Here is a 26745-nt window from a genome sequence, read left to right as displayed (position 1 = left end):
CATTTCACCCCCTCCCAGATATTGCTGGCAGAGCTGCTTCTGTTCATTATAGTGCTTTAGCGCTATAGCGAAGTTGCACAAAAGTGAAATTGCACAAAAGTGCAAATGCGCAGTCCCCCTGCCCCCATAGCCAATTTGCTTCTTCATGGGAAAGTGACCAGAGCAGGGAAAAGGGGGTGGAAGCTATAACTCCCTGACAGTTTGCTGGAATGGGGCAAAATTGCACAGGTGGGGTGCCTTCATGGGGAACCTCCAGATGCTGTTGTGGATTATTGTGGAACTGCATTTCTTCACAGAAAAGAGAGCAGTTCTTTCCCTATTCCCCTATTTTCCCCTGTGCAGTATCAAAATAGCAATCAGGGAAGCCTGCCATTGTGTAACTTTGCTGCAGAGGGGGAACACAATAGCACAAGGCTGTCATTATACTTGGGGAAAGCTGTCATTTTGTGACTGTAGCGTGGTATCAGGGAAGGCTGTGCTTGTTTGGCTGTGGTTGTCCCTCAGCTGCTTGTCGGAAAAAGGGCTCTGTAGGCTAGGGCAGAGCAGCTGCAGCAGTTTCGGCTGCTCTTGCCAGGCGCCTCTGTAGGCAATTGGAATAAGCCATACTGAGCGCCAGATGACACAATAAATAACCCACATTAGGTTAAATAACCGTTACTGCAGTCCGTGGGTTGTCACAGTGGCTTATTTTGGCCAAATAAGCCATCATGGATTAAAAAATTCCCAACAGACAACACGATGACCAACGATGGGTTAAGTAAGCCATGGCAGCTTATTTAACCCATTGTGGGTTATTATGACATATGAACCGAATCACTATAATTCCGTAGTAGAGGGTACTTTCCAGTTTCTTTTTTCCAGATTGCTGAAGGGTGCAAAAATGCATAGGAGTTCCCAAGTCACTTTATAATGTATAAATGTATGTGTTTTGTATGAAATCACTTAGTCCAGAATGTAGACCATAGCCTTAACTTCTGAATTGTTATCTAAATAAAATGTTATGTTTTAAACTGCTCATTATTCTTGCCAACAGTATAAATACAAGGAAGGCTATCGCAAACAGCTCGGACACCACATTGGAGCTCGCAGCGTAGAGGATGATCCTAAACTTGTGCATTCGATGAATGTAGCCAAGATGCAGAGTGAGAGGGAATATAAGAAAGACTTTGAGAAATGGAAGACCAAGTATTCCAGTCCTGTGGATATGTTGGGGATCTTGCTGGCCAAGAATTGCCAGAAACTGGTCAGTGAGGTCGATTACCGTAATTACCTGCACCAGTGGACATGTCTGCCAGACCAGAATGATGTCATCCACGCTAGAAAGGCCTATGAGCTACAGAGTGATGTGAGTATTGATCTGATCCAGGCTCACACTGGGACGAATTCAAATTAACTTGGGTTGAAACTTAAAGGACAAATTCCTTGCTTCTTTGGGGAGTTTGCAAGATTTGCCCTATCCTTTTGTTTGTAGAAATATTTCTAAGAATATCTGAAATGAGCTGAATATTTCCTCTCCTGAGCAAATGCATTTTGGACTGTTGCCGTAGAATTTCCCTTCAGCACAAAGTAAAGCCACATAGCACAATGTGATAGGAGCTAATTGCAGTTCTTAGGATAAGAGAAGGTGCTTCTTGAGCTGTTTTGGAATACTAAAATACTGGAATACTGTAAATCCTAACTAAATAACTTTTTAATGTACTTTGTTCACAGAATTGCTACAAGTCAGACCTTGAGTGGATGAAAGGCATTGGTTGGGTCCCCATTGGTTCACTGGATGTTGAAAAAGCCAAGAAGGCCGGAGAGATCCTAAGTGAAAAGCTGTATCGCCAGCCGCCGGACCAATTCAAATTCACCAGTGTGACAGATTCTCTAGAAATGGCTTTGGCCAAACATAATGCAGAAACAATGAATAAGGTGAGCAAACAAAAAAACCACCCTGGAAGAGGAAGAAAGGGAGGAAAACACTGTTCCTCCCTCCCTCCCACCTTGCCTGCTGGCATGAGCCCTAGCAAGGCTTTGGATGAGGCAGTTCATCCACCTCTCCGCCGCCACCACTAGTACGATTGCTCTGCTCATGTTCTCCAGTACACCCATCTTTTATTCACATCTGTATCTGAGGCATTGTTCCTCCTTGGGGTGGAGGGAGCATAAGATTGTTTGATTCCATTGGCCTTTTTCCTACTTGATTTTTGTTGTTGTTGCAGCGTTTGTACACTGAAGCTTGGGATAATGATAAGATTCAAATCCACATCATGCCTGACACCCCTGAAATCACATTGGCCAGACAAAACAAGATCAACTACAGTGAGGTGAGCTTATTTAACTCAAGGTGCATTAAACATTTGATTATCGTATGCAGCCACTGTGTGAAGATGGTCATTTGGAAGAAGACTTGATTATGAAAGAAGAGGTTATCATCCAGTGATACCTGCTAATGATAATTTTTTACCTGCTTAAGATGTGCCAGTCAGGTTGTCAGCCTTTGAACCAGCCTCTGTGGTAGCCACCTCTTTAATAGCTGTTCAGTTTGCAGCCATTCACATGTGATAATGTTTAGGCTGATAGTATGAAAAGCTTCACTTGCTAGTTTCTGCATATCAGATGTCTCAACTTCACTGAAGCAAGAGGTGGGTGGCCGGTAATCAACCACAGCAGAGCACAGGAGGGGACAGAGCAGGATCAATGAGGGATGGGACTTGGAGAAGGGGGTGGGCCCTGCAAAGAAAGGCCAGTGGGCTAGACTGGGGGTGCTCTTGGATCCAGAACTGTCACTTGAGGCACAGGTGAACTCAGTGGCATGGAGCACTTTTTATCAGCTTAGGCTGGTATACCAACTACGCCCTTATCTGGACAGAGATAGCCTAGCTACAGTTATCCATGCTCTGATAACTTCTCGTCTGGATTACTGCAATGCGTTATACCTGGGGCTGCCTTTGAAAACGGTCCGGAAACTTCAGCTGGTCCAAAATAGGGCAGCAAGATTGTTAACAGGGACTGGCCTGCAAGCTCATATTACGCCAGTACTTTTCCAGCTGCACTGGCTGCCAGTCCATTTCCGGGCCCGATTCAAAGTGCTGGTGTTAACATTCAAAGCCCTTAACGGCTTGGGGCCAGGTTACCTGAAGGATCGCCTCCTCCCATATGTGCCTGCCTGGACCTTAAGATCATCATCAGTGGCCCTTCTCCGTGAGCCCCTGCCAAAGGAAGTGAGGCAGGTGGCTACTAGGAGGAGGGCTTTTTCTGCTGTGGCACCCCGGCTCTGGAATGAGCTCCCTAGCGAGGTTCACCTGGCGCCTACATTGTATTCCTTTTGGTGCCAGGTGAAGACCTTTTTATTTTCCCAGGCATTTTAGCATTTTAGCTTTCTAAATTTTTATATTTGCTTTTTTAAATCTGTATTTTAAACTCTTGCACTGCTGCTAGGTTTTATTGTGGTTGTATTGTTATATTGTGGTTTTAATTTTCTATATATTTTAAATTGTTTTATTGTGTGTTGTTTGGTTTTAATTTTTGTGAACCGCCCAGAGAGCTTCGGCTATTGGGCAGTATAGAAATAAATAAATAAATAGACAGAGACACCCTGCGGGTCAGATCTGACTGATGGACTGCCAGTTCCCCACCCATAGTCTAAACTTCCTGTGTTAGGCAATCACTGGGCAGCCACTTTTTTACCCAATAGATGACCATTTAGTGATTTACAAGTGGCTCTGGGACTGGAGGAAGAGAGCTCATTTCCACCAATCCCAAGGGAAGTCTTCAGCCTGGTCAATTGAGTTCCTCTCTAGGTTCATCATCAGAGGAAGGTACTTACCCCTTCAGTGACAATCTGAGCAATCAGATTACTATGGTGTTCCATGTAGAAGAGGAGATGAATGCACTCCCCTTCCCCACTCTAGGCATCACAGGAGGCGCAGTTTTCCGTCTGATCACCCTATTTCATCCCAGGCATCTCAGAGAAAACTACTGGGAAGTGGGAGTCTAAGGGGTATTCAGTTGATTCTAGTGATATAATGGCTGGTATACCAGTTAATAAGTTGGGTAACATGTCTGAACAAAGTACTTCTCCCCCTGTGTCTTACTAAAATAATGCTGAAGAGGTCATGTAATAATACTTCTATATTCTGCCTGTGTATTCAGCTTGCCTTACAAAGGAAGGAAACATTTAATATTCAGTCAAAACTGAGTATTTAAATAAATCTCTTTCTCTCTTCAAAAGAGTCTATATAAACTTTCCCTGGAAGAGGCAAGGAAGAGAGGTTATGATTTGCGAATTGATGCAATTCCAATCCAAGCTGCCAAGGCATCAAGAAATATTGCCAGTGACGTGAGTAGCTATTTAGTTGGGTCTCTCAAATGTATTCTTGCTCTTGGAAATGGTTCCAGGTGAATAGCCAGATCTGAACTATTTTTACAAGGAAGTAAGCCCTGTTAAGTTTAATGGGACTTAAACTTACGGCTCAGTTATATATTTATATCAGCCTTCCCCAACCTGGTGCTCTTCAGATGTGTTGGACTACAGTTCCCATCATCTCCAGGCAGCCTGGCCAATGGCCATGTTGGCTGACAATGATGGGAGTTGTAGTCCAATGCATCTGAAGGGCACCAGGTGGAGGAAGGCTGATATACATGGTAATTCAGAAGTGTGTCCGGCTAAAAGCAATGACTCCCAAGTATATTTCTAAAGAGGTAAATCCCGTTTGGTTTAGACTAATATTTATAGTCACCATATACAGAAAGGTGAAAGAAGGGCTACTTTTAATACTGTTATATCAGATACCTGCCCTCGGAGGCTAGAATGATTAATTCCTAGTTCTGTATAGTTGCCGAAGTGCTAGAGGGTGCTGGGGAACTTCTTTATTACAATAACAACTTCTTATTCACACTTCAAAGAGAAGAATATTCCTTTGGTTCAGTTTTTCTTTGTACTCAGACTGATTCTTTTTATTCTGGAGAACTTAAAAGAAAACTCAGCTCAAAGCCTAAGATCAGAGAAGCTCAGTCCAGACAGAATATCACATCTTCATTGTGAGCAGTTTTCATTATTTACATTATTGCTGCTTCACACCTTGATGGGCTTACATTTTATATTTCTTTTTCTTCATTGTATCAGTAACATATACCTCACCTTTTACAAACAAGGGAGCTAGTCCTGCTTGGGGTAAAGCTTTCCCATTCACACATCTGGACAGAAGTGTGTCAGTCAACAGAAAATTGATTGAGAGGTAACATGAAGCCAAGGTATCCCAACTGAGTAGAGTTGCTCCTGAACAGGCAGCATCAATAAGTCCTTTATGGGGTAGCTGAGCTCAGTCACCTGAATGGCTTGGCAGTGTCCCATGGATGAATTTGCCACTGATGACACAATTGGATTGAGATAGCTCCAAGGAAAGAAAGGGTTTTCACTTTTGGCATTGACTCTGGAAACCATCAGCTACTGGACTCCTACTCCACCGAGGCTGTCATGTTCTGGTCTGTGAAGCAGATGTAGTTCCTCAAGGACAGCAGTCTGAGCTCCTCAAGCACGCAGTTCAACTCCAAGCCTGGGCAGTATCAGCAGTCTTTCTTCCCCAGGAAGGAAGCAAAGAAGTAGATCTGAGCTCTCAAAAAACCCTACAATACTCTCCTAGATTTCCGTTGCAGCAAAACCACTTCACTGCAATAGCAATTTGACATCCTAAGCTCCTTAGACAAAAAAAATTAGGGTTGGCAACAGAATGCTAACCAGCTCACTCTCTCTGTCTGTGAATATACTCTTGCCCTGGTGACACCCAAACTGACTCCACATACAGTAACCCCTCTAAACCATAGCACAAAGTCATACAAAATTAATTCACGTTATACATTCACATATATGCTTTCACAAAGCAAAGAAACTTAAGCTAAAGATGTGCAGGTTAGTTCCCATCGGCCTTTTTGGGCTTTTTTTTCTTGTGTCTCTGCATGCATTATTTACTGTAGATGATAGACTTCTAAGGCCTAATCTGTTACATATTCAGATTCCTCCACAGAAGCACTGGCAGTGACAGAACTGGGCTCCAAAGCTAATTTAGTACTAGGAACATGCTATCAGCCCCAAGAACAGAATGCTCAGGGTGATAGTGAGATGGAAAACGAAATCAGGGAGGCCTCTGCACAAGGAACTGCTGTAATAATGGGTGATTTCAATTACCCCCACATTGACTGGATGAATGCATGTTCCAGTCACAAGGGTTACATTTCTTGATGCCCAAAACAACTGTGCCTAGAACAGTTGGTCATGGAACTGACCAGAGGAGAGATGACTCTGGATTTAATCCTAAGTGGTGCTACCCAGGACCTAGTATGAGATGCAAGTGCTGTTGAACCAGTTGGAAACAGTGACCACAGTGCTATCAGATTTAATATATATTTAAGTGGGAAATTGCTAAGGAAGTCTAACACAGTCACATTTGACTTCAAAAGAGGAAACTTCTCTGAAATGAAGGAACTGGTAAAAAGGAAGTTGAAAGGGGGAGTCCAGAGGGTTCCCTTCAAAATGCTTGGAGGTTACTCAAAACCACAATAAGAGAAGCTCAGCTAGAGTGTATACCACAGGTTAGGAAAAGTAACACTAAGTCCAAGAGGTCACAAGTATGGTTAATGGGTAGTTTCAAGTAAGCTATTAGAGAAAAGAAAGCTTCCTTCAGAAAATGGAACTCTTGCCCAAATGAGAAAAACAAAAGGCAGCGCAATAGTGCACAAAGGAGATGCAAGCAGACAATGAGAGGTTTTTTTAAAAGTATGTTAAGAAGCTTATCGCTAACAACATCAAGGCCAACAATAAAGAATTCTTTAAATATATCACAAGCAGGAAACCACCTAGGGACGCAGTTGGACTATTGGATGACAATGGACTTAAATGAGGATAAGGAGACTGCAGAGAAGCTGAATGAATTATTTTTCTCTGTCTTCACTGCAGAAGATATAGGACAGATACCTGTGCCTGAACGGATGTTTCCAGGAAGGGGGTCTGTGGAACTGATGCAAATAGTGGTAACAGAAGATTAAGTTTCAACCTTACTGACAAAGTGAATAAATCACTGGGCCCAGATGGTCTCCATCTTAGATTTCTTAAAGAACTCAAATATGAAATTGCTGATCTTCTAACAAAAATATGTAACATGTCCCTAAGATCAGCCTCTGTACCAGAGGACTGGAAAATGGCCAATGTAACACCAATTTTTAAAAAGGGATCCAGGAAGGATCCAGGAAATTACAGGCTGGTTAGTTTAACAACTGTTCTGGGTAAATTGATTGAAAGCATTATTAAAGATAAAATTAATAGGCATATAGAAGAAGAAGCCCTGCTGAAAAAGAATTAATATAACACAAAAGTTAAGTTCTGTCTCACTAACCTTTTAGAGTCATTTGAGAGTGTCAATAAACATATGGACAAGGCTGATCCAATGGACATTGTTCACTTGGACTTCCAAAAAGCTTTTGACAAAGTCCCTCATCAAAGATTCCTGAGCAAACTTCGTAGACATGGAATAAGAAGAGAGATCCTCCCATGGATCAGTTATTGTTAAAGAACAGAAAGCAGAGAGTAGGGATAAATGGTAATAAATCCAACTGAGGAATGTAAATTGTGGGGTCCCACAGGGATCTGTACTGGTTGTCAGCTCATTCGTAAATTATCTGGAATTAGGAATGAGCAATGAAGTGGCCAAGTTTGCTGATGGCCCCAAATTATTTTGGTAGTAAACAAAAAGGGATTGTGAAGAGTTCCAAAAGGATCTCTTCAAACTTACTTGGGGGATGGGAACCAAAATGGCAAATGTGGTTCAATGTAGGCAAGTGTAAAGTGATGCATGTCGGAGAACTTCAGGTATAAGCTGATGGGACTGGAGCTAGCAGTGACTGACCAGGAAAGAGATCTTGGGGCTATGGTGGACAGCTCGATGAAAATGTTGACCCAGTGTGTGGCTGCTCTAAAAGAGGCAAACTCCATGTTAGGCATAATTAGGAAAGGAATTGAGAATAAAACTGCCAAGATCATAGCCGCCCCCCTCTACAAATCTATGGTACAACCACACATGTACAGTTCTGGTCACTGCACCTAAAAAAGGATATTGTAGAGTTGGAAAAAGAGCAGAAAAAGGCAACTAAAATGATCAAGGGGCTGGAATACCTCCCCTATGAAGAAAGGTTTCAACATCTGGGATTGTTTACCTTAGAAAAAAGGTGAGCAAAGGGAGACATGATAGAGGTGTACAAAATTATGCACAGTGTAGAGAAAGTGGAGAGGGAGATATTTTTCTCACTCCCTCATAATACTAGAACCCAGGGTTATCCCATGAAGCTGACAGGTGGGAGATTTAGGACAGATAAAAGGAAGTACTTCTTCACACAGTGCATAATTAAGCTATGGAATTCCCTTCCACAAGATGTAGTGATGGCCACCAATTTGGATGGGTTTTAAAGGGATTGGACAAATTCATGGAGCATAAGGCTATCAATGGCTGTGATGGCTATATGCTACCTCCAGTATCACAGGCAGTTTGCCTATGTACACCAGTTACTGGGGAACATGGGCAAGAAGCTGCTGTTGCACTGATATTTTGCTTGTGGTTTTCCCGTGGGCAGCTGGTTGGCCACTGTATGAACAGAATGCTGAACTAGATGAACCCTTGGTCTTATCCAGCACTGCTCTTCTTATTTTATTATACAAAGAAATTACCTGGTATGTACTATTCTGGGTAGATACTTTATAGTATGCATGTCCATTTATTTCAGTGCAGATACAAAGAAAGCCATCACAAGCAGCTTGTTTTGTGAGAAACCACATAGTCCAGGATATAGACCGTATCCTCAACTTATGAGTTAAAGTGTTATGTCTAAGTAAAATGTTACGTTTTAAACTGCTTGTTATTCTTGCCAACAGTATAAATATAAGGAAGGCTATCGAAAGCAACTTGGACACCATGTTGGAGCACGCAGCGTAGAGGATGATCCTAAAATTGTGCATTCAATGAATGTAGCCAAGATGCAGAGTGAGAGGGAATATAAGAAAGACTTTGAGAAATGGAAGACAAAGTATTCCAGTCCTGTAGATATGTTGGGGATCTTGCTGGCCAAGAATTGCCAGAAACTGGTCAGCGATATTGATTACCGCAATTACCTGCACGAGTGGACATGTCTGCCAGATCAGAATGATGTCATCCACGCTAGAAAGGCCTATGATCTACAAAGTGATGTGAGTAGCATTTATGTTAGGTCCAAATTAGACATGACAGAGGCAGCTACATTTGCTTACTCACATGTCTGCCCAAGCATGTATAAAATGGTGGGTTCAAATTTTTACACCAGAAGGGGCACATAGGTGAGTGGAACGGAGCCCTCCTACCTTGCTCTATCACTTTAGCCTCTTTTCTCTTAGCCCAGTTCCAATTCCAGAAGTTTTTAATCCCACATCCTTAAATCTGGAACATGTGAAGAAGCAGCACAGACAAAATGCAGAGGAACAGCTCCATCACAAATTGCTGTCACTATAAATACTGTGTGTGTAGTGCGTGTATGTACAGTATGTACAACATAAATTACACACAGACACACATGCTCACCCTAATCCAGAGAACCACCATACTCCCCTGGGACTTTTGGCTTTTTCTGTTTCTTTCCATCCCAAACGGCATCTTCTTTCACATGGACATACTTGCAAGTAGAGCTTCTGCTCCTTCCCAAAATGAAGTCAAAGTCCCTCTGCACATGGGCACATTCTTAGGCATATTTAAGGAAGTTTCTAGGATTGTGGCTTGTGTTCCCTCACCATTACCTATTTCAGAAACTGAAGCATCCAGCTATTAAGAATAATATACTTATGATTAAAGTGATTGTTGGCTGGAGTGCTAAATTGTCTTCTTCTTGAATTTCTTATTCACAGAATTGCTACAGGTCAGACCTTGAGTGGCTGAAAGGTATTGGTTGGGTCCCCATTGGTTCACTGGATATTGAAAAAGCCAAGAAGGCCGGAGAGATCCTAAGTGAAAAGCTGTATCGCCAACCGCCAGACCAATTCACATTCACCAGTGTGACAGATTCTCTAGAAATGGCTTTGGCCAAGCATAATGCAGAAACAATGAATAAGGTGAGCACCACTTATCTGTCACACATACTGGAGATAATCACAACAACCTTGCGTGGTAGGGTTAGACTGAGAGATAATAACCACCCCGCTATAGTCTGCCATGAAAATGCCAGTGCAAGCGGCGTCCCTCTCCCTCAGTAACGACCCGGTGCTTGCATAGGAGGAACCTTTCCTTTCCTTCAGGGTCATTCAGTGAACTTCGTGACTGAGTGAAGATTTGAACCTGATATTTTCCAGTTCTAGCCTAATGCCCTAACTATTATACTATCTGGCTCCAAGTAATGAAATTCCCTCTCAGCAAAACCATTTGAATTTGATTTCACAGGAGCTCCTCTCCTTAAAAACACCAAGATTACTGAATGATTGTTATTATAACAGATATCTCTTGTGCTTATGCTGTCCCACAGCGCTTGTATACTGAAGCTTGGGATAAAGACAAGACTACTATCCATGTTATGCCTGACACTCCTGAAATCATGCTAGCAAAACTCAACAAACTAAACTATAGTGAGGTGAGTATCGGGATGAACAAAAGAGCTCTCCCAATCATATCAAGAGAGATTGTGCCTGTTCCAACCAATTGCAAAAAATGCCATAGCATGGCTATGGTACGTTGGGCTCAGTTGCCTGAGTTACCCTGGAGGGGGTTTAGTCAATGCAGTGCAGCCAAGTTCTGAACTGCACCCCAGTAAATTATGGGAAATTATCTATATTTGCAACATGAAGGAAGTTGGTCTGGATAATGCTGAAGTAAAAATGTCCTTTCTTGCAGAAATTGTACAAACTGGCTATGGAGGAATCAAAGAAGGAAGGCTATGACCTGCGTATTGATGCTATCCCAATTCAAGCTGCCAAGGCATCCAGAAATATTGCCAGTGATGTGTGTAGCCATTTTGTTCAATATATAGCAATCTTTTTTTTTATAGGAAAGCATTATTGCTTTTAAAAACAGTGCAAATTGTAGGCTGTATTCTACAGAATGAGTAACTACTGTGGTGAATGCATAGAATGTCTATGAAAGAAAGTACTCGACTGAGAATTTCTATGATGATTTAGTTTTATTTGTTAAAGGACTAATTCATCCCATGAATTATAAAATGCAGCAGTGTGATTCTTCATCGGCAGTAAGGAGAGAGTATAGGAAAAAAATGCCAAAGAAAATGGATGATAAGTACAGTAAATAGAGATGGGCATTTAAAAGCTGCAAATTGCAGGTTGACATTGAGAAAAGTGGGGAGAGATATAGGCATGAGTAGTGAAGGTAGCTTTAAACAATTATAAAAGCTGGAGAATAAATAGAGATGTATTAATGTGAGGTAGGATCCAAAGAACTATGCAACTAATTCTGCACATCCAGAAGACTGCGGTGCTGCGGTCCATGAAAGCACTCTCTACCCCCTCCAATGCCATATAGCAAAGTACTTTTAACTGTGGAAACATGTGTGTATGTAGTTAAAATGCCACTAGGCATGATCAAGACCTTGGGACTGCCTAAAATAGGTCTTCCAATCCCATCCATAGAAGTGTAAAAGCTTGAAGAAAGAAACATACCTTGCCAAAAGAGAATATGTGTAAGCAATGAGAAATGAAAGGGAGAACATAGATGGCAAAAGACAGAAAAAAGAAACTAAAGATGATATCTGCTGGGGAAAATACTGTTATAATATCCTCCAAATTAGAGCAGGACCTTCCAAAGGACAGACAGTTTACTTGAGAATCGTGATGGGATGGAGTAAAACCAAATTAAATGAGGCAAATCACTAGAAACCATCAGCGATATGTGAAGGTGATAAGTGAAACCATTTTCATGAACTAATATTTTGGTCCATATCCTTGGGAAGGAATCATGGACAAGTTAAGGTAATTCTATTCTGCATGCTTATTGAGATTGATTGATTGATTGATTGATTGATTTATATCCCACCTTTCTTCCATCATGGAACTCAAGGTGGTTACATGTGGGTCCCAGGTAGTCTCCCCTCCAAGCACTGACCAGACCCAAACCTGCTTAGCTTCAGCAAGGTGGCTGCCTCATGTACCTTCAGACTATGCCCTACAAAGTTAACCCACAAAAGGGGTGGGTTCATAATGCAGTTACTTGATAAGTATTCATCTGGGTCATTGATTTATACCTCTGCATTTATTTCAGTACAAATATAAGGAAGGCTACCGCAAGCAACTTGGACACCATGTGGGAGCTCGCAGCGTAGAGGATGATCCTAAAATTATGCATTCTATGAATGTAGCCAAGATGCAGAGTGAGAGGGAATATAAGAAAGACTTTGAGAAATGGAAGACCAAGTATTCCACTCCTGTGGATATGCTGGGGATCTTGCTGGCCAAGAATTGCCAGAAACTGGTCAGCGATATTGATTACCGCAATTACCTGCACGAGTGGACGTGTCTGCCAGATCAGAATGATGTCATCCAAGCTAGAAAGGCCTATGATCTACAGAGTGATGTGAGTATGATATGCAAAATACATACAGCAAATGAATACGTGCGCTTTAACATAACAGATTGCATCCCATAAGTTTCCCTCTGCTGATGGAATGTCTTTAATCTAGCAGAGGCTTCTGTCAGTGGAATGGGAAACGCAGTGATTTCTGTAGATTCCATGCTCACACATATGCAGCACACCGCACCACCTCCCATTCTGTTCCAAAGGCTTCCTATGTCCTCTGGATCAGATTTTGATGGGTGATGAGAGAATGCAGGGTTCAGGGAGAGTAAATCAATACTGCCTCCCTCTCTGTTTCACTGATGGAAGCTCTGCTGGATCAGAGAGACTTCCGTCAATGGAAGGACACCAATTGGATATAACCTAATGTGTCCTAGGGCGACTTCAGACATGTGTGAATCAGCCATCACAGATTAATCACCACAGTTGGAACTTTATATCATCCAGTGTCAAATGCCAACACAATACTTTTTTGGTGGAGACAGTTTATATATTCACCTGCGAGTCATCCTGTAATAAATAGAGATGAATGGATTCCTCAGTTCCACTCTTTATTGTTCTGACATTTCTGATATGCCTTGAGTTCTGCTCTGTTGGAATTCTGGCAGCAACTGCAGATTTTGGAATGTCAGTAGTGGATTATGTACATGTATCCTCACAATACTCATTTTAAATGTAAAACAACAACAAACCACTGTTCGCATGCCTGTGGGAAAAATTCTTTTTAATTGGGACAAATTTTTAATCCCGATTTTAAAAGCATGCACAATATTTTTATTATGAAAAAATCAATTGTGCAGTTGCATAATTCTGCAATTCTGGAAAAAACTTAAACCAGGTGTTTTAATGAACAGAATTTTAAAATAATGTGTGTGTGTGTGTGTGTGTGTGTGCACGTGCGCGTGCATGCAAACTTTTAGAAATATACTTCCAGAATCATCACAGATTCTAACATTTTGATTTCCGTTCTGCTAAAGTGAAACATCAGAATTCCAGAAAGTCCAGTAGAAACAGATTCCATAAGCTTTCCTAATGATGTCATCAAGACAATAAGACATCAACTATGGGGCTTACTCCTGAACAAGTTTGTGCAAGATTGCAGACCAAACAATGAAAATATACCTTAAAAGATGTGATATTATGAATGAATTCCTGTGCACACATACATTTTCAACATGTAGTAGCTGAAACATGAAGTGATGACTTGCATATGTGAGTGAACCCTCACAAGGGGGGAATCTCCACAGTAATGGGTTTAGTTCACTATCCACTTTGTTGAGGTTTGTACTGGAGTCAAATCTGCTCTGTCTGGGGCACACAGGGGTCGAAAACAAGGATTATCCCAAAGCTAGCCTGGGGCTCTTGGCAGGTCACACACAGTTTACTTCAAATTGTTTGGCTGGCTACTGGGTGAAGTCTTGTCCATATCATCATTTAGAGAGCCTGTCCCCACCCCCCCACTCTCACCTTGTTCCACCCCTTCTGCTTTCTCTGGCCAGTATGTGTGTTAGTGCTCCCACCCTCCCCAGCCTATGTCCGACCCTCCCCACCCATTTTAAACAAAAATTATTTTCCCCCTAAGACTGCAATAGCGCAATAGTGACAGGACTAAATGCACAGCAGAGACCCCTCACGTTACTGCATTAGTGGGGACACTCAATCACTCAATCACTTTAGGTAGTCTGCTTTCAATCTTTAACGTTTCCCTCTTCTGTGCATGTTTATTCAGAAGTAAGAAATAAGTGGGGGTGGGGGGGAGCGGTTGGAAGCAGTAGGCAAAACTGCACACATGGAGAAAAATGGGGTGGGGAGCAGTAACTCCTCAACAGATTGCTGGGATGTGGTGAAATTGGGGGCGGGGGAGCTAGAAATGGAGAACATTTCAATCCTATGCATTTCTACTCAGAAGGAAGCCCCATTGGGTTCACTGCGGCTTCCTTCCCTGTAAGTGGGTTTACAATTGCAGCCAACATCTCCCAGAGGAGTTCTGAGAAACAAAAAGAGGAATATTTTATTATTATTATTATTATTATTGTTGTTGTTGTTGTTGTTGTTGTTGCTGTTATTATTATTAGAAGGCAAGATCATTACTGTGATAAAGTGGAGAAGTGTTTTTACATAACAGAGAAACTACAGAACATTAAAGAAGCACACTGTTGCAATAGTGATCTAAGAGAGCAGGGGAGAAGCGAAAGAGCGCTTTACTACAATTAGCGTTTTGCTGGTCTGTGACAGTAATAAAAGAATTCATTCATTCAGTTAGCCTTTAACCTTTTCACTGCAGGGGAGTGAGATTTATTTCTTCCTTCTGAGTAAACATGCACAGAAGGGCAGGAATGTTAAAGACTGAAGCAGGCTAACTAAAGTGATTGAGTGTCACCACCACTGTGGTAATATGAGGGGTTCTTTGATGTTCTTTGATTTTCCAGTTATTTAAAATCCCATCTCTGCTTTATTGCTTAATTACAGTAATGTTCTTTCTGGTTTATGGGAGAATTCATAATGCAGTAGCAGTGGGAAGCCTGGACAGGGGAGAGAAACAAGCCTCACTCATTGGTCTCTCCACTTTTTTTACTCTATATCCACCCACCCCATACCCCACTTGTAAATAACTGCACTCTGTGGTTGGTGAAACTGGAGTGCTTACTTCAGGTTCACGATGAAGCGGCAATGTGCTATTTTGACGTTACGCTTTTAAGGGGATTTTTATTTTAAAGGTAGAGGCTGCCGAGCAGAGCACATCTATATTTTTGGGGGGATGGCTGCCAGAGTTTAGTGGTAGGCAAGGCAAATAAATACCATGAGGTAGCTCAGAACTCCTGAATGTCCAGCTGCTAAATGGCAGAAACATTGGGGAAACACATGGAGGGGAAACTTTGCCGGAGCACCCCTTGACTGGGCTCTGTGAGGTCACGGACAGGTGAAAGACACACCCCTGGGCAGGGCTATCATGCTGATGTAAATGCGGATGGTTGGTACACACTGCAACAGAAGTGCAGACAAGCTGAATTAAGGAAAACAATCAAAATAAAAGTAGTCTCAGAAAACCACTTTTTCCATGAAAATCCCCAGGATGGCTGTGAGATGACCATGACATCATGTGCCCTGAATGACTTCCAAACACAGCCAACTCGCACTAAATCGCTTGTGGAGACACCTCCAAGAAAATAAACTAAAAATCCCAAACCATAGAACTTTCTAGCAGTGGCCACTGTGGTGGTGCATGGGGAGGTCTGAATCTATAAAATGCTGTCATTACTGAATGACATCTGAGGGTCAGGGGACCCTGACACCATTACTGGCAGGAAGATACAAAGCAACAAAGGAGGCAGGGATGTAATGGGGGGGAGGAAGGAAGGAAGGAAGGAAGGAAGGAAGGAAAGAAAGAAAGAAAGAGAAAGAAAGAAAGAAAGAAAGAAAGAAAAGGGGGAAGATCCTGAATCCTGGTTTTTCATTGATTTCTACAGCAAATAATGCATAGTAATGGGGAACGACACATGCTGTGTGTTGCTATCTATCTATCTATCTATCTATCTATCTATCTATCCATCCATCCATCCATCTATCATCTATCATCTATCTATCTATCCCCCATTACATCTAATATTTCCTCTCCCTTTATTCATCTCCTCATTTTTCTGTGCTCTGCATAACCACATCTCATTTGACTTAATTGAGTATTAGTTGCAGCAGTAGTGGTTTGTGCAGCCCTAGTGGTGGTGGTGATGGCGGTTGTAACTGCTAGTAATGTTCCTTGGGTATGCATAATATCATGTTTATTTGTGCTTTATAACTCGTCATCCCACGAAGCTTGAAATTAGTCGATTTTTAAGTTGAATCCAGTAGGTTTGGAATTCCTGAATGTATAACAAGCCCTGATTCTGACCCAACAAACTTTAATATTTTTGTAATTCGAACTGAGATTATTAATTAATTTATATTTTTCTGCATCTGTGTGGGCTGCATGGGTGATGTGCCTCAGCAGCCAAAGTCTGCGATCTCCTCCATGACAGGGTCAGCAACGTGCCAAGTCCTGTGACGAACAGGCATTTTTGTAGCTGCTTCACCTTGTTCTGCTTCTGCAGCCACTACCTCCATCTGTGCCTCCCTGTCAATTTACTATTGTAAACAAATCATACTAACACCCAATCAGAGAAGAAATGCATTTGGATGCATGATGCCATGATGCACAGGGCAGAAAAGAACACCATATTATGCCTGTCACAATCCCAAGATGCACTTTGGTGACGCACTTGTGCAAAACTTAGAAGATATTTTAAAATCTCATAGTGACAGAGAACTTTCATCAGAGTTTATAACCTTGGATTCATAACTTGGGAAGCAATTTATGAATTATGATGGGGTCAGTTTGCCAATGACTGTTTAGAACCCAGAAACTGTCTCCCCAAAGTTGTTGTGTTTTGTGACCTTGATAGCTTCTCTAAATGCCTACCAAATCTCTGTTTATGTTTCAGGCTATTTACAAATCAGATCTGGAATGGCTGAAAGGTATTGGGTGGATTCCTGCTGGCTCCATGGAGGTTGAGAAGGTGAAGAGAGCGGGAGAAATCCTTAGCGACAGGAAGTACCGCCAGCCTCCTGATCAACTGAAGTTTACCAGCATCACAGATTCTTTGGAGATGGAGTTGGCAAGACATAATGCTGAGACAATGAACAAGGTGATGCTTCCAATTTACGTATTACTCAGTCTGTGTTGTTCTCTGATGTCAATATTTGCTTAGAAAACAACACAAATCAGCACAGCCAAACCGATAGCCAAAAAAACCCTCATTCAGTATTCATGTCGTTTTGCTGCCATCCATGTCCTTCTGTTTTCCAAGTTGCTACTTCCTGCTGATGCCATTTTCCTTCATTTCTCTTGCCCTTGCAGTTGCTTCACTTACCCTTTCTGGCATTAATCCAGTTGGCTGTGACAGCCCATGTGATTTTCTTTTACAAATGTCCATGACTTCACATCAGAGGTAATGCAAAAATAACATAGGGTGTCACAACTAGTAGGAACAAAGGGCAGTGTGGGCAAATGAGACCAAGGAAGAACGAAAATTGAATTAAGAAGAACAGAACTGAAAGATTTGGAATGCATTCACAACACATGGCAAAAATTACCCAGAACAGGAGTAATTTTTGTTACTCAAGAGAACATAAAACAAAACAAAGGAACTAGCTTTTAGAAGTGTGCAGCAAATACAAGAATTGGTTTGGTCCCACTTTGGAAAGTGGGCTGATTAGACTTGGACTACTTCGGGCATGACCTGCTTTGCCTTGGGTCGAAGTGGAGCCTCACTTTAGAAAACCCAAGGCTTCATATACATATGTCTCCTCATTGCCTTATTGGGGAAAATGAACAAATGGCTATACTTTCTTTACTTTTTGACAGAATTGATGAAAACTACAGGCACAGTAGCCCTTTCTGAGTAGACGAAGCCTGACAAATTTCAGACATATCGGTGCACGGGCTTCTGTGCTTGGTGTCTTTATAGTTTGACTGGTTGTAACTTTTTAGTTCTTAAGCTTTCACCGTTAAAGATGGCCTAAAAGTCATTTTAAATAAATAATTAGAAATTTTTGGCATAATTGGATGAAATTTGCAGGCATACTTGCCCCTTCTGAGCGGATAATCCTGACAAATTTCTGACAGAGAAGTTATGACAGAAAAGTCTTTATATTCGGAGCGGAAATGGATTTGCTTGCCCCCATGTGTATTTGGGGGGAGAGATCATTGAGATGCCCCCAGGTAAGTAATCTGCAAAAAAGATAAACAAAGAAAGAACAAAGAAAAGACAGGTGTATGGGGCTTGTATAATCGAAAACAATTTTTTGGTTTATGGATATGGTAGCAATGGCATCCATTTCCTTCTGTTTAAATGCTAACGCTGCATGTCTTAAGACAAAATAATAACTTTTTTTTCCTGCTTCCCCATAGCGGCTATACACTGGAGCCTGGGACGCTGATAAAATAACCATTCATGTCATGCCGGATACTCCAGAGATTTTGTTGGCAAAGGCAAACTCAGCCAATATTAGCCATGTAAGAACATGTTTAAAGAATATTCTTTTACAAATCTGAATTTTTAATAATTTAGGGATTCTTTTCACTTCACAAGTATGGTTTTTAAGAACTATAATACACAATATTGGAAGTGTCAGCTTAAATTATAAGTAAGTGAATTTACATTCATGTACTTTTTATCACCCCGTATAGAAACTTTACATCCAGGGATGGGAAGAGGCAAAGGAGAAAGGATATGATCTGAGAGCTGATGCAATTCCAATTAGATCTGCAAAGGCATCGAGGGATATAGCTAGTGATGTAAGTAGATGCTATAATGTCACACCCTCTATATAAAAACAACAACCAAGTACCTACCCTTATGGCTTTCAAAATGGCTGTTACAAAAATAATAAACCAAAAGAAAAAAGTAGACATTTTAGTTCTGCAAGGATGATATAGGACCATTAGACTGACTCTGTACTGATGATGATTTCATATCTCCAACGCTTCTAAATGACTAAGGCATCCCATTTTATTTTATTTTGTTTATAGTAGAGATCAGAAGGGATTTTGATATATGGTATCAAGAAGGGAGGTTGGATACAAATTGTCTAGATGGGTCAAGCAAGCTTTGATTGACTTTTTTGTGCAAAAATGCACAATTAAGGTTTTAGAGTAATTAAATAAATAAAAATGTTGTGATGCACAATGAGATGCAGCATCATTTACAAAAACAGTGAAAAATATAATTCTCAATTAAAGATTAAATAGAAATATTATAATGCTGGAGTAAATTTTTTCCATCAAAAACTGATCTAGGGAAGCATATTTAAGTTACTTTTCTTTCTGGAAACAAAAAAGAGCCTGGGACAGAAATATCTGAAGAAATATATTGATTTTTGCCATGGAATTACATTTTTGTCCCAGCCAATGGAAACACTGAGATAAAAATGTCCAATGGGATTTTTTTTTAACAAAACCTGGACCAGGGGAGCGGATATAAGTGCCTTTCTTCTGACACTGCAGAGATGGATTTGTTTTGAGACAGTTTTCTATTCCAAAATTCATTTGAATTTGGCTTGGGTTAGAAAAGTGTTCCAAAACTGCATATGTAAGTTTCTTGTGGTGTTTCACGGGGCTCACACAGTTTGAAATTTTGCCAAATTTAGCTCTATTTTTTTAAAATATCCTTTTTTAATATCCTTTCCTTTGTTTTCATTACTTCATTAACTAAGTAGTTCCTATCTTTTCCAGTAATATTTAGAATAGCTCTAATATTTGCCATTTGCTTGTATCAGTACAAACTAGTTTATAGAAGCAGAGGGGGCAAAATACTATCTGAGAGCAAGTGTATGCATGTTTACTTGGAATTAACTCCACCATATTCAGTGGGGCCTACTCCCAGGTAAACTGTGGATTTCTGCCTGTGACTTGTTGCTTTGGAATAACATATTCTCACTTTGGACAGTTTGCACCCAGATATATTACCCATTTTTTAAAAAAGGATCCTATTACTTTGGATCAGGATGTATAGCAATCACTCATTAATATTTCTGTAATGTACTATTTTATAAAATAACATGCAATTGAAGAACCTTGATGACTTAATCCCCTAAAAATTGAATTCCCTAAAAACAGAAACGCTGAGAACAGCTACTCATTTTCCCCTTTTAATTGTTTTAATGATTTGCGCTTCTTATTTTCCTGCGTTCCTGCTCAGTACAAGTACAAAGAAACGCATGAGAAACAGAAAGGCCACTACATCGGATGCCCTTCAGTAAAGGCGGATCCTAAACTTTCCTGGGCTGCCAAAGTATTGAGGATGCAAAATGACAGATTGTACAAGCAGGCTTACCACGATTCAAAAGCCAAGATCACGATACCAGTTGACATGGTGGCCATCGAAGCAGCCAAGCAAGGGCAGGCGTTGGCAAGCGACGTTGATTATCGTCATTATTTGCACCAGTGGACTTGTCTGCCAGACCAGAATGATGTAATCCAGGCAAAGAAAGCATACGACCTACAGAGTGATGTAAGTATATCTACATTTTGCAAGGTCACACATAAACACATTGTTGGTGTGGAATAAGACAAAAGAGACATTGTGACTGACAGCTGTAGAAGATTCCCATCTGTTAATTCTCTCTTTATTTCCTTGATCACATCTGCAGTTGTTTTGCTAATGAGCATTTGTCCTAGCGGGGAATCTTCACAGAATTTGAACAGGACTCGAGTATGTTGAGAGGCAGTACTGGAACACTGACACTGGAAATAGAGTGTCCAAACATGTCATGCAGACAAGAGTGATGTAACATACTTGGTATTTCTAACATGTCTCACACCAGTAGCTAATTAATCAATAGGGCAGTCACTCTAATGGTGCAATTATATACCCAATTCTATTAACTAGGATTAAGCTCCATTAAATTCAATGAGACTTCTGAATCTCCTCAGTAGATGTGTATGGGATAGCGCTCTACATTTTTCATATCAAGCATGGATTTAGGTTTTCTATCCATTTCAGAAAACGTAATGCCATTCCACATCTGCAATAAATGCAGATTTGAAATGGAATTAGTGGTAGGAGAGCCTCTGATAACTTCTTAATTTGTTTATCTAGTTTGAATATCTATTTCATCTTAGTTTTTGGCTTAGCCCAGTGAAAGATAGTAGTGCTTAAATCCCATTGAAATAATTGACTAAAATTAATCCTTACTTTCTTGAAGTCCCATTGCTTTTATTTACCGCACAAAGTATTTCTTTTGAGATGCATTGAAGCTCTTTTTTCTCCCTTTTTGATCTTGTCTCTCATAGGCTTTGTATAAGTCAGATCTGGAGTGGCTCCGTGGGATTGGGTGGATGCCAAATGAGTCTCCGATAGTGAAGAGGGTGAAATTTGCCCAGGACATCCTGAGTGACAACATGTATCGCACTCCTGCTGACCGCCTGAAATTCACCAACATCGTTGACACACCAGATGTCCTCCTTGCCAAAACCAACGCTGAGCAAATCAGTATCGTATGTTAACTCCTTCCAGTAGCATGATATGTTTTTAGTATGCCAAATAATGCTACAAAACTTTCCCATCAGTTCATATCATGAAGCTTCTATTTGTATCAATTCAATAGATTGTCAATAGACTGTCAGTAGATAATCCTAGAGTGATAGTAAGGTTATGAAAGAATATGTGCACATGTGCGAAAGGAATTCCTGAGTGATTCTGTATTTTTCTTTGTAGCCTAAATATAGAGAAGCTTGGGATAAGGATAAAACTACGATCCACATAATGCCAGACACACCTGAAATCATGCTTTCCAGGGCTAATGCTGTCAACGTGAGCAGTGTAAGTATATTTCTGCAATGCTTCTTAGCTTATATCTAAGCTAGGACTTCTTAAGAATTGCATTCTTGTTAGACTCTGCATATGCAGTTCACTGCTGGGCTGCTGTCAGCCATGCAGGAGGAGTGATGGAGGTGATTTTTTACCTCTCTGTGCTCCTGCTGTTTAGTTTTTGCTCTAAACAGACCTCTAAAGGAGGTTCACTGGCAGGGCTGGGGTGGAGAGGCCATAGAAAACATCATACGATCCTGGAGACTCTCCTGGGACCGTAGGATGGCTCTCTAGTCTCTTTAGAGTACAGAGATGAAGGGTGCTTTAGATGCTAGAACTTTATTACAGGGCAAGTGCTCATGAAAATTGTGTGCAGACAATTGTGCATTTATTGCATTTATTCAGCTATATGTAGACAAACTGGGAACTGCTAATTGGCTACCAACTGATTGTTAGCCAATTTGCTGCAGAGCAGATGCATTAGAGATTCTCATGCTTGATTATCTACAGCCAGTTTCTTTACATAAAGAGAACCTGTAACACTGAAAGCGGCTCTTATTTGTATCTGCATAGACATTTTGGGAGAGAGTGGATGCTCACCCTAGGTGTTTGGGCACCCAGCATCTTGTCTGTCTGTACTACTGATAGTACAGTCTGCACACCCTAGGAATGACATTGGCATGGGGACTCCCACATTATGCAAACCTTGCTTTGAGCGGGATGGGCTACTCTGTGCTTACGGTTCAGTGCTAAAGCACTGAACTGGGAGCGCAGAGAAATTCTAGCATAGAGTGTCTTTATTTTATTTATTTAAAACATTTCTTGGCTGCCTTTCAGGGCAGAAGCTGTCCCGAGGCGGCTCACATCAATAAAATACATAAAAACAGTTAAAATATAAAAAGCAATAAAAACATAAACATAATAAAGTAGCTGTAAAATCAACAATAAAAGCCAGCAATTAAGCAGCAGCAGCAACAATAACATCAACAACAGCAGCCATATGAAGAGAAGGCCATGGTAAAATAATATGTTTTCAAGGCTTCTCAAAAGCCTGCAATGACTGAGCATGGCGGACCTCCGATGGCAATTTGTTGTAAAGGTATGGGGCCACCTCTTATACTGTTTGAATCTATGGGTATCTTGGGCAGTGTGAATGGCCTCTTTTGATAGGACTAGGAATGGACGCACCAGCGCTCAAAGCCCCCTGCCTGGATGGACAAATCTGTCCCGTTCACTTTCTCCTACATTCAGATTTTTTAAAATCTGGTCAATTTCTGAAGAAATTAGCGAATTTTTCTAAGTTCTTATCAAAAAAGTAGCCGAATGAAATTCTCACCTACTCCTACATAGGTGTTGTAGTCCAACACCCTCATACTACAAATATTTGCTGCCATGGCACACCAGATAACTGTATTGCCCCTGCAGTAGGCTTCAAACTCTTAATTTAGAGGTGCCAAGATAGTGATAAATCAGATCCAGGTTTACTTACAAGGAGTACTTTATTGAGTACTTACAGCACACAGGCGTACCCAGTGGTTGGATCAGACAGCTTCTCTGAACCCAGAGCCATGGGGTAAAATGGGTTTTATACCATACATGTTAGCAGTGAGGCAGCATGACAACAGCAAGCGTTAATTAGCATTCATTCCCAGCATAGACTAACAGTGCTTGTTCAGAAGGAAACTTCCCCAGCACAGACACCTGCAGCTTTAAGGCAAACAAGCCTCACTTCCCAGGCACATCTTGATAAGACACCCCAGCTTGTTAATATGGAATGCGCTGAGGCCGCACTATTGACCTTGACACATCCTGATAAATCAAGAGGCCCGTTAGGGAAAACAGCAGCCAACTGACCAAAGTCAGAGAGCATTATGGATCATCTAAACCCCTCTAAAACTACTTATAGCTTGGTTCAGGCCCAAGGCCTTACATTAACTTACACCAGCACAGTCTTGGCATCTTATCTTAGCAAACAGGACCAATGTGTCCTGCTCTGCTGACTGTCGCTTGCAAATTCATTATAAAATGTTCCAGGCAAAATGCACAGCTAGTGAGCATTTCTCTGACAACCCTGACAAAATTATGTTGGGTCTTGTATGTTCTTTTTCCAGAAACTTTACAGGGAAGCTTGGGATGATGTAAAGAAATATATTGATTACAGAGAAGATGCAGTCCCGATCAAGACAGCCAAAGCCTCAAGAGAAATTGCCAGTGATGTAAGTATGCAAATTGAATTGTGCAGTGTTTGGTATTTCGTCATCTGTGTTGGACTTTTGTGTTGGAATAAATGGAATTAAAATGCAGGAAACAGAAAATACCTATTAACAAAACTCGAAATTCAGGGCAAGATAAAAGGATGCTGCAGGCCTTCTATATGTCCCAAGTTAAATGTCCACCATCCTGAAGAAGAATATCAAGTTCTACCTCTCAGCATTAGTGCTTTCCATCCTGTTGGCCAAGAAAATGTCAGATAAAGAATAGATGACAATTAAAATTGTCTAAGTACAAAATTACATGCATATACTGAATATTTAGAGTAACAGCACAGTCCTTTGCATGTTTACTCAGGTGTAAGCCCCACTGTTCAGTGGCGCTTACTCTCAGGTAAGTGTGCATAGGTCTGCAGCCTAAAGTCTCAATCCTATATACACTTTGGAATAAATCCCACTGAACTCAACAGAATTCACTTCTGAGTAGACATGCATAGGACTGTATACTTAAGGTCTGGGGATGCAAATTTGAAAATGAAGAAAATTGCAGCATGACCTGACCTGGTTCGCATAATCACTGCAGCCCACCGTGGCTTATTTAAGCCACAGTAGGTTGCAGCGCCTGTGGCTGCCAGGTTGCCAGTCCCCCCGTGGCTTTTCATGTTGTCCGAACCCATCAAGGGTGGCTTGTTGAAGTGGTTAACAAACTACGCCACAACCCTACAACAGGCCATGGGGTCTGGGTGGTTTGTTAACCAACCCAACAAGCCACCCTTGCCAAGTTTGGTCATCATGACCAACCCCCAGCAAGGGTAATTAGGGAAATGAGCTGGTTTGCTTTTGGCATGGGGGTTGGTGGGTAACAAGCCACCATGGCTTATTAACTACCCTCACATCATGTAAACCAGGCCAGTAGTAAAACAGTCGTGCCATTTGGCATATTTGAGGTATGACAAAGAGGGCGTTGTGTTGGGTTATACGTTATTTATAATGTCCTTCTTAGGAGACAAGACATCTGTGTTTGGTTTATGAATAAAATGCAAGCAAAGGGTTTAAAGAACATGTCAGACGTTAGTACCCGATATTGTTCAAGAATTTGGAATTCCAGATTTGTTAATTGAAGAACTGTGAACTGCAAGATTTGTGAACTGTGTGGCTGACATGCTGGGAATTGTAGGTTTATTTCCACCTACTCATACCTAGGATCCTTAGTTTCATAACATTTTAGTAACAAGAGTTCATTAAAAAAAAAATACAGGACTATCCCTTGCAAATCTTTCTATACTTTGAGGTGCCTCAAATTAAAATTCTAATTGTGTATTACTTTATAATTTATGTATTTATTTATTGCTTTTATATCCCGCCTTTTTTCCTCTTGCAAGGAACCCAAGGCAGCTTACATTATCCTCCTCCTCTCCATTTTATCCTCACAACAACAACCCTGTGAGGTAGGCTGGGCTGAGAGTCTGTGACTGGCCCAAAGTCACCCAGTGAGCTTCCATGACCAAGTGGGGACTAGAACCCGGATCTCCCAGCTTCCAGTCCAACACTCTTGTGACTACACCACACTGGCTGTCATGCTATTAGTACAAATACGAAGTTTTGAAATGTAATTAAACTGGAGATGTACATATTTGATTAAAACAGAGGTTATTTTCTTGTGTTTCTCTTATTAGTACAAGTACAAAGAAGGCTACCGTAAGCAAGTGGGACACCATGTGGGATGCCGGGACATCTATGATGATCCCAAACTGGTATTGGCTATGCATGTAGCTAAACTGCAGAGTGAAAGGGAGTACAAGAAGCATTTTGAGAAGTATAAGACCAAGTTCAACAGCCCAGTGGATATGCTGTCCATCTTGTTGGCCAAGAAATGTCAGAAGCTGGTTAGTGACATTGATTACCGCCACTACCTGCACGAATGGATCTGTCTGCCTGACCAGAATGATGTCATCCAAGCCAAGAAAGCATATGATCTACAGAGTGATGTGAGTAGGAAGTTAATTAATAATACCTCTTTCATTGTAGCTCTGTGTTTACTGGTGTCATTAATCTCTCATGGCATTTGGTGAGGAGTTGTTACGATTTGCTCTACAACAGGGGCAGGCAACTTCTTTTGGTCTGGGGGCGGATTGCCCATCCTGGACCAAGCCAGTGGACAAGATGATGTCATAGGGGTGGAGCCTGCCTCAAAGCCCTTTTCACTCTTGTGATGTCACTTGACCCCACCTATTTCCCCCGCCCCGCCCCCCCTCCCGGTGTTCCTTTCTCCATACCTCTACCTGCACAGTGAAGTTACTTGTCCAGCTCCTGCAAGTGGCAGATGAACTGGGCTTCTCCTTCCTGTACTGCTTGTTTCCCAATTAGGGCATGAGTGGTGCAGGACTTGGATGGTGCTTGGAGGACTGGCTCCTGCAGGTGCCAACCCAGTCCATGTCCCCATGTTCTCTCTAATCTCTGACCAGATATAAGAAAGGGATTCCTTTCCTCCACTTCCTCTCCAAGCCTCCTGGCTGTGTGTGGGGCTTAAGGAATGGGAAGGGCCTGAAGAGAGTTCCCAACACTCTGCAGGCCAGATTGGGAACCTCTGTGGGCTGAATCAGGCCCACAGGCTAGAGGATACCC

General features: G+C 41.4%; 1 protein-coding gene across 2 annotated transcripts in view; it reads left to right on the top strand.

The window, feature by feature from the left end:
* Nucleotides 1-26745, top strand: part of NEB (nebulin) — a 245400-nt gene that overhangs the window by 93268 nt on the left and 125387 nt on the right. For both annotated transcript variants that reach the window (XM_084810696.1, XM_084810706.1), the window contains exons 60-72: nucleotides 1034-1345; nucleotides 1711-1914; nucleotides 2205-2309; nucleotides 4217-4324; nucleotides 8903-9214; nucleotides 9902-10105; nucleotides 10513-10617; nucleotides 10878-10985; nucleotides 12255-12566; nucleotides 17042-17245; nucleotides 18511-18615; nucleotides 18790-18897; nucleotides 25797-26108. In XM_084810696.1, the coding sequence (XP_084666822.1) occupies nucleotides 1034-1345; nucleotides 1711-1914; nucleotides 2205-2309; nucleotides 4217-4324; nucleotides 8903-9214; nucleotides 9902-10105; nucleotides 10513-10617; nucleotides 10878-10985; nucleotides 12255-12566; nucleotides 17042-17245; nucleotides 18511-18615; nucleotides 18790-18897; nucleotides 25797-26108 (2499 nt within the window). The remainder of the gene's footprint in view (nucleotides 1-1033; nucleotides 1346-1710; nucleotides 1915-2204; nucleotides 2310-4216; nucleotides 4325-8902; nucleotides 9215-9901; nucleotides 10106-10512; nucleotides 10618-10877; nucleotides 10986-12254; nucleotides 12567-17041; nucleotides 17246-18510; nucleotides 18616-18789; nucleotides 18898-25796; nucleotides 26109-26745) is intronic.

The sequence above is a fragment of the Heloderma suspectum genome, chromosome 1 (assembly GCF_057233095.1).
Source record: "Heloderma suspectum isolate Gila_16-S chromosome 1, 16-S_ref, whole genome shotgun sequence".
NCBI classification, from domain to species: Eukaryota; Metazoa; Chordata; class Lepidosauria; order Squamata; family Helodermatidae; genus Heloderma; species Heloderma suspectum.
This window is presented reverse-complemented; position numbering and strand designations above follow the sequence as displayed.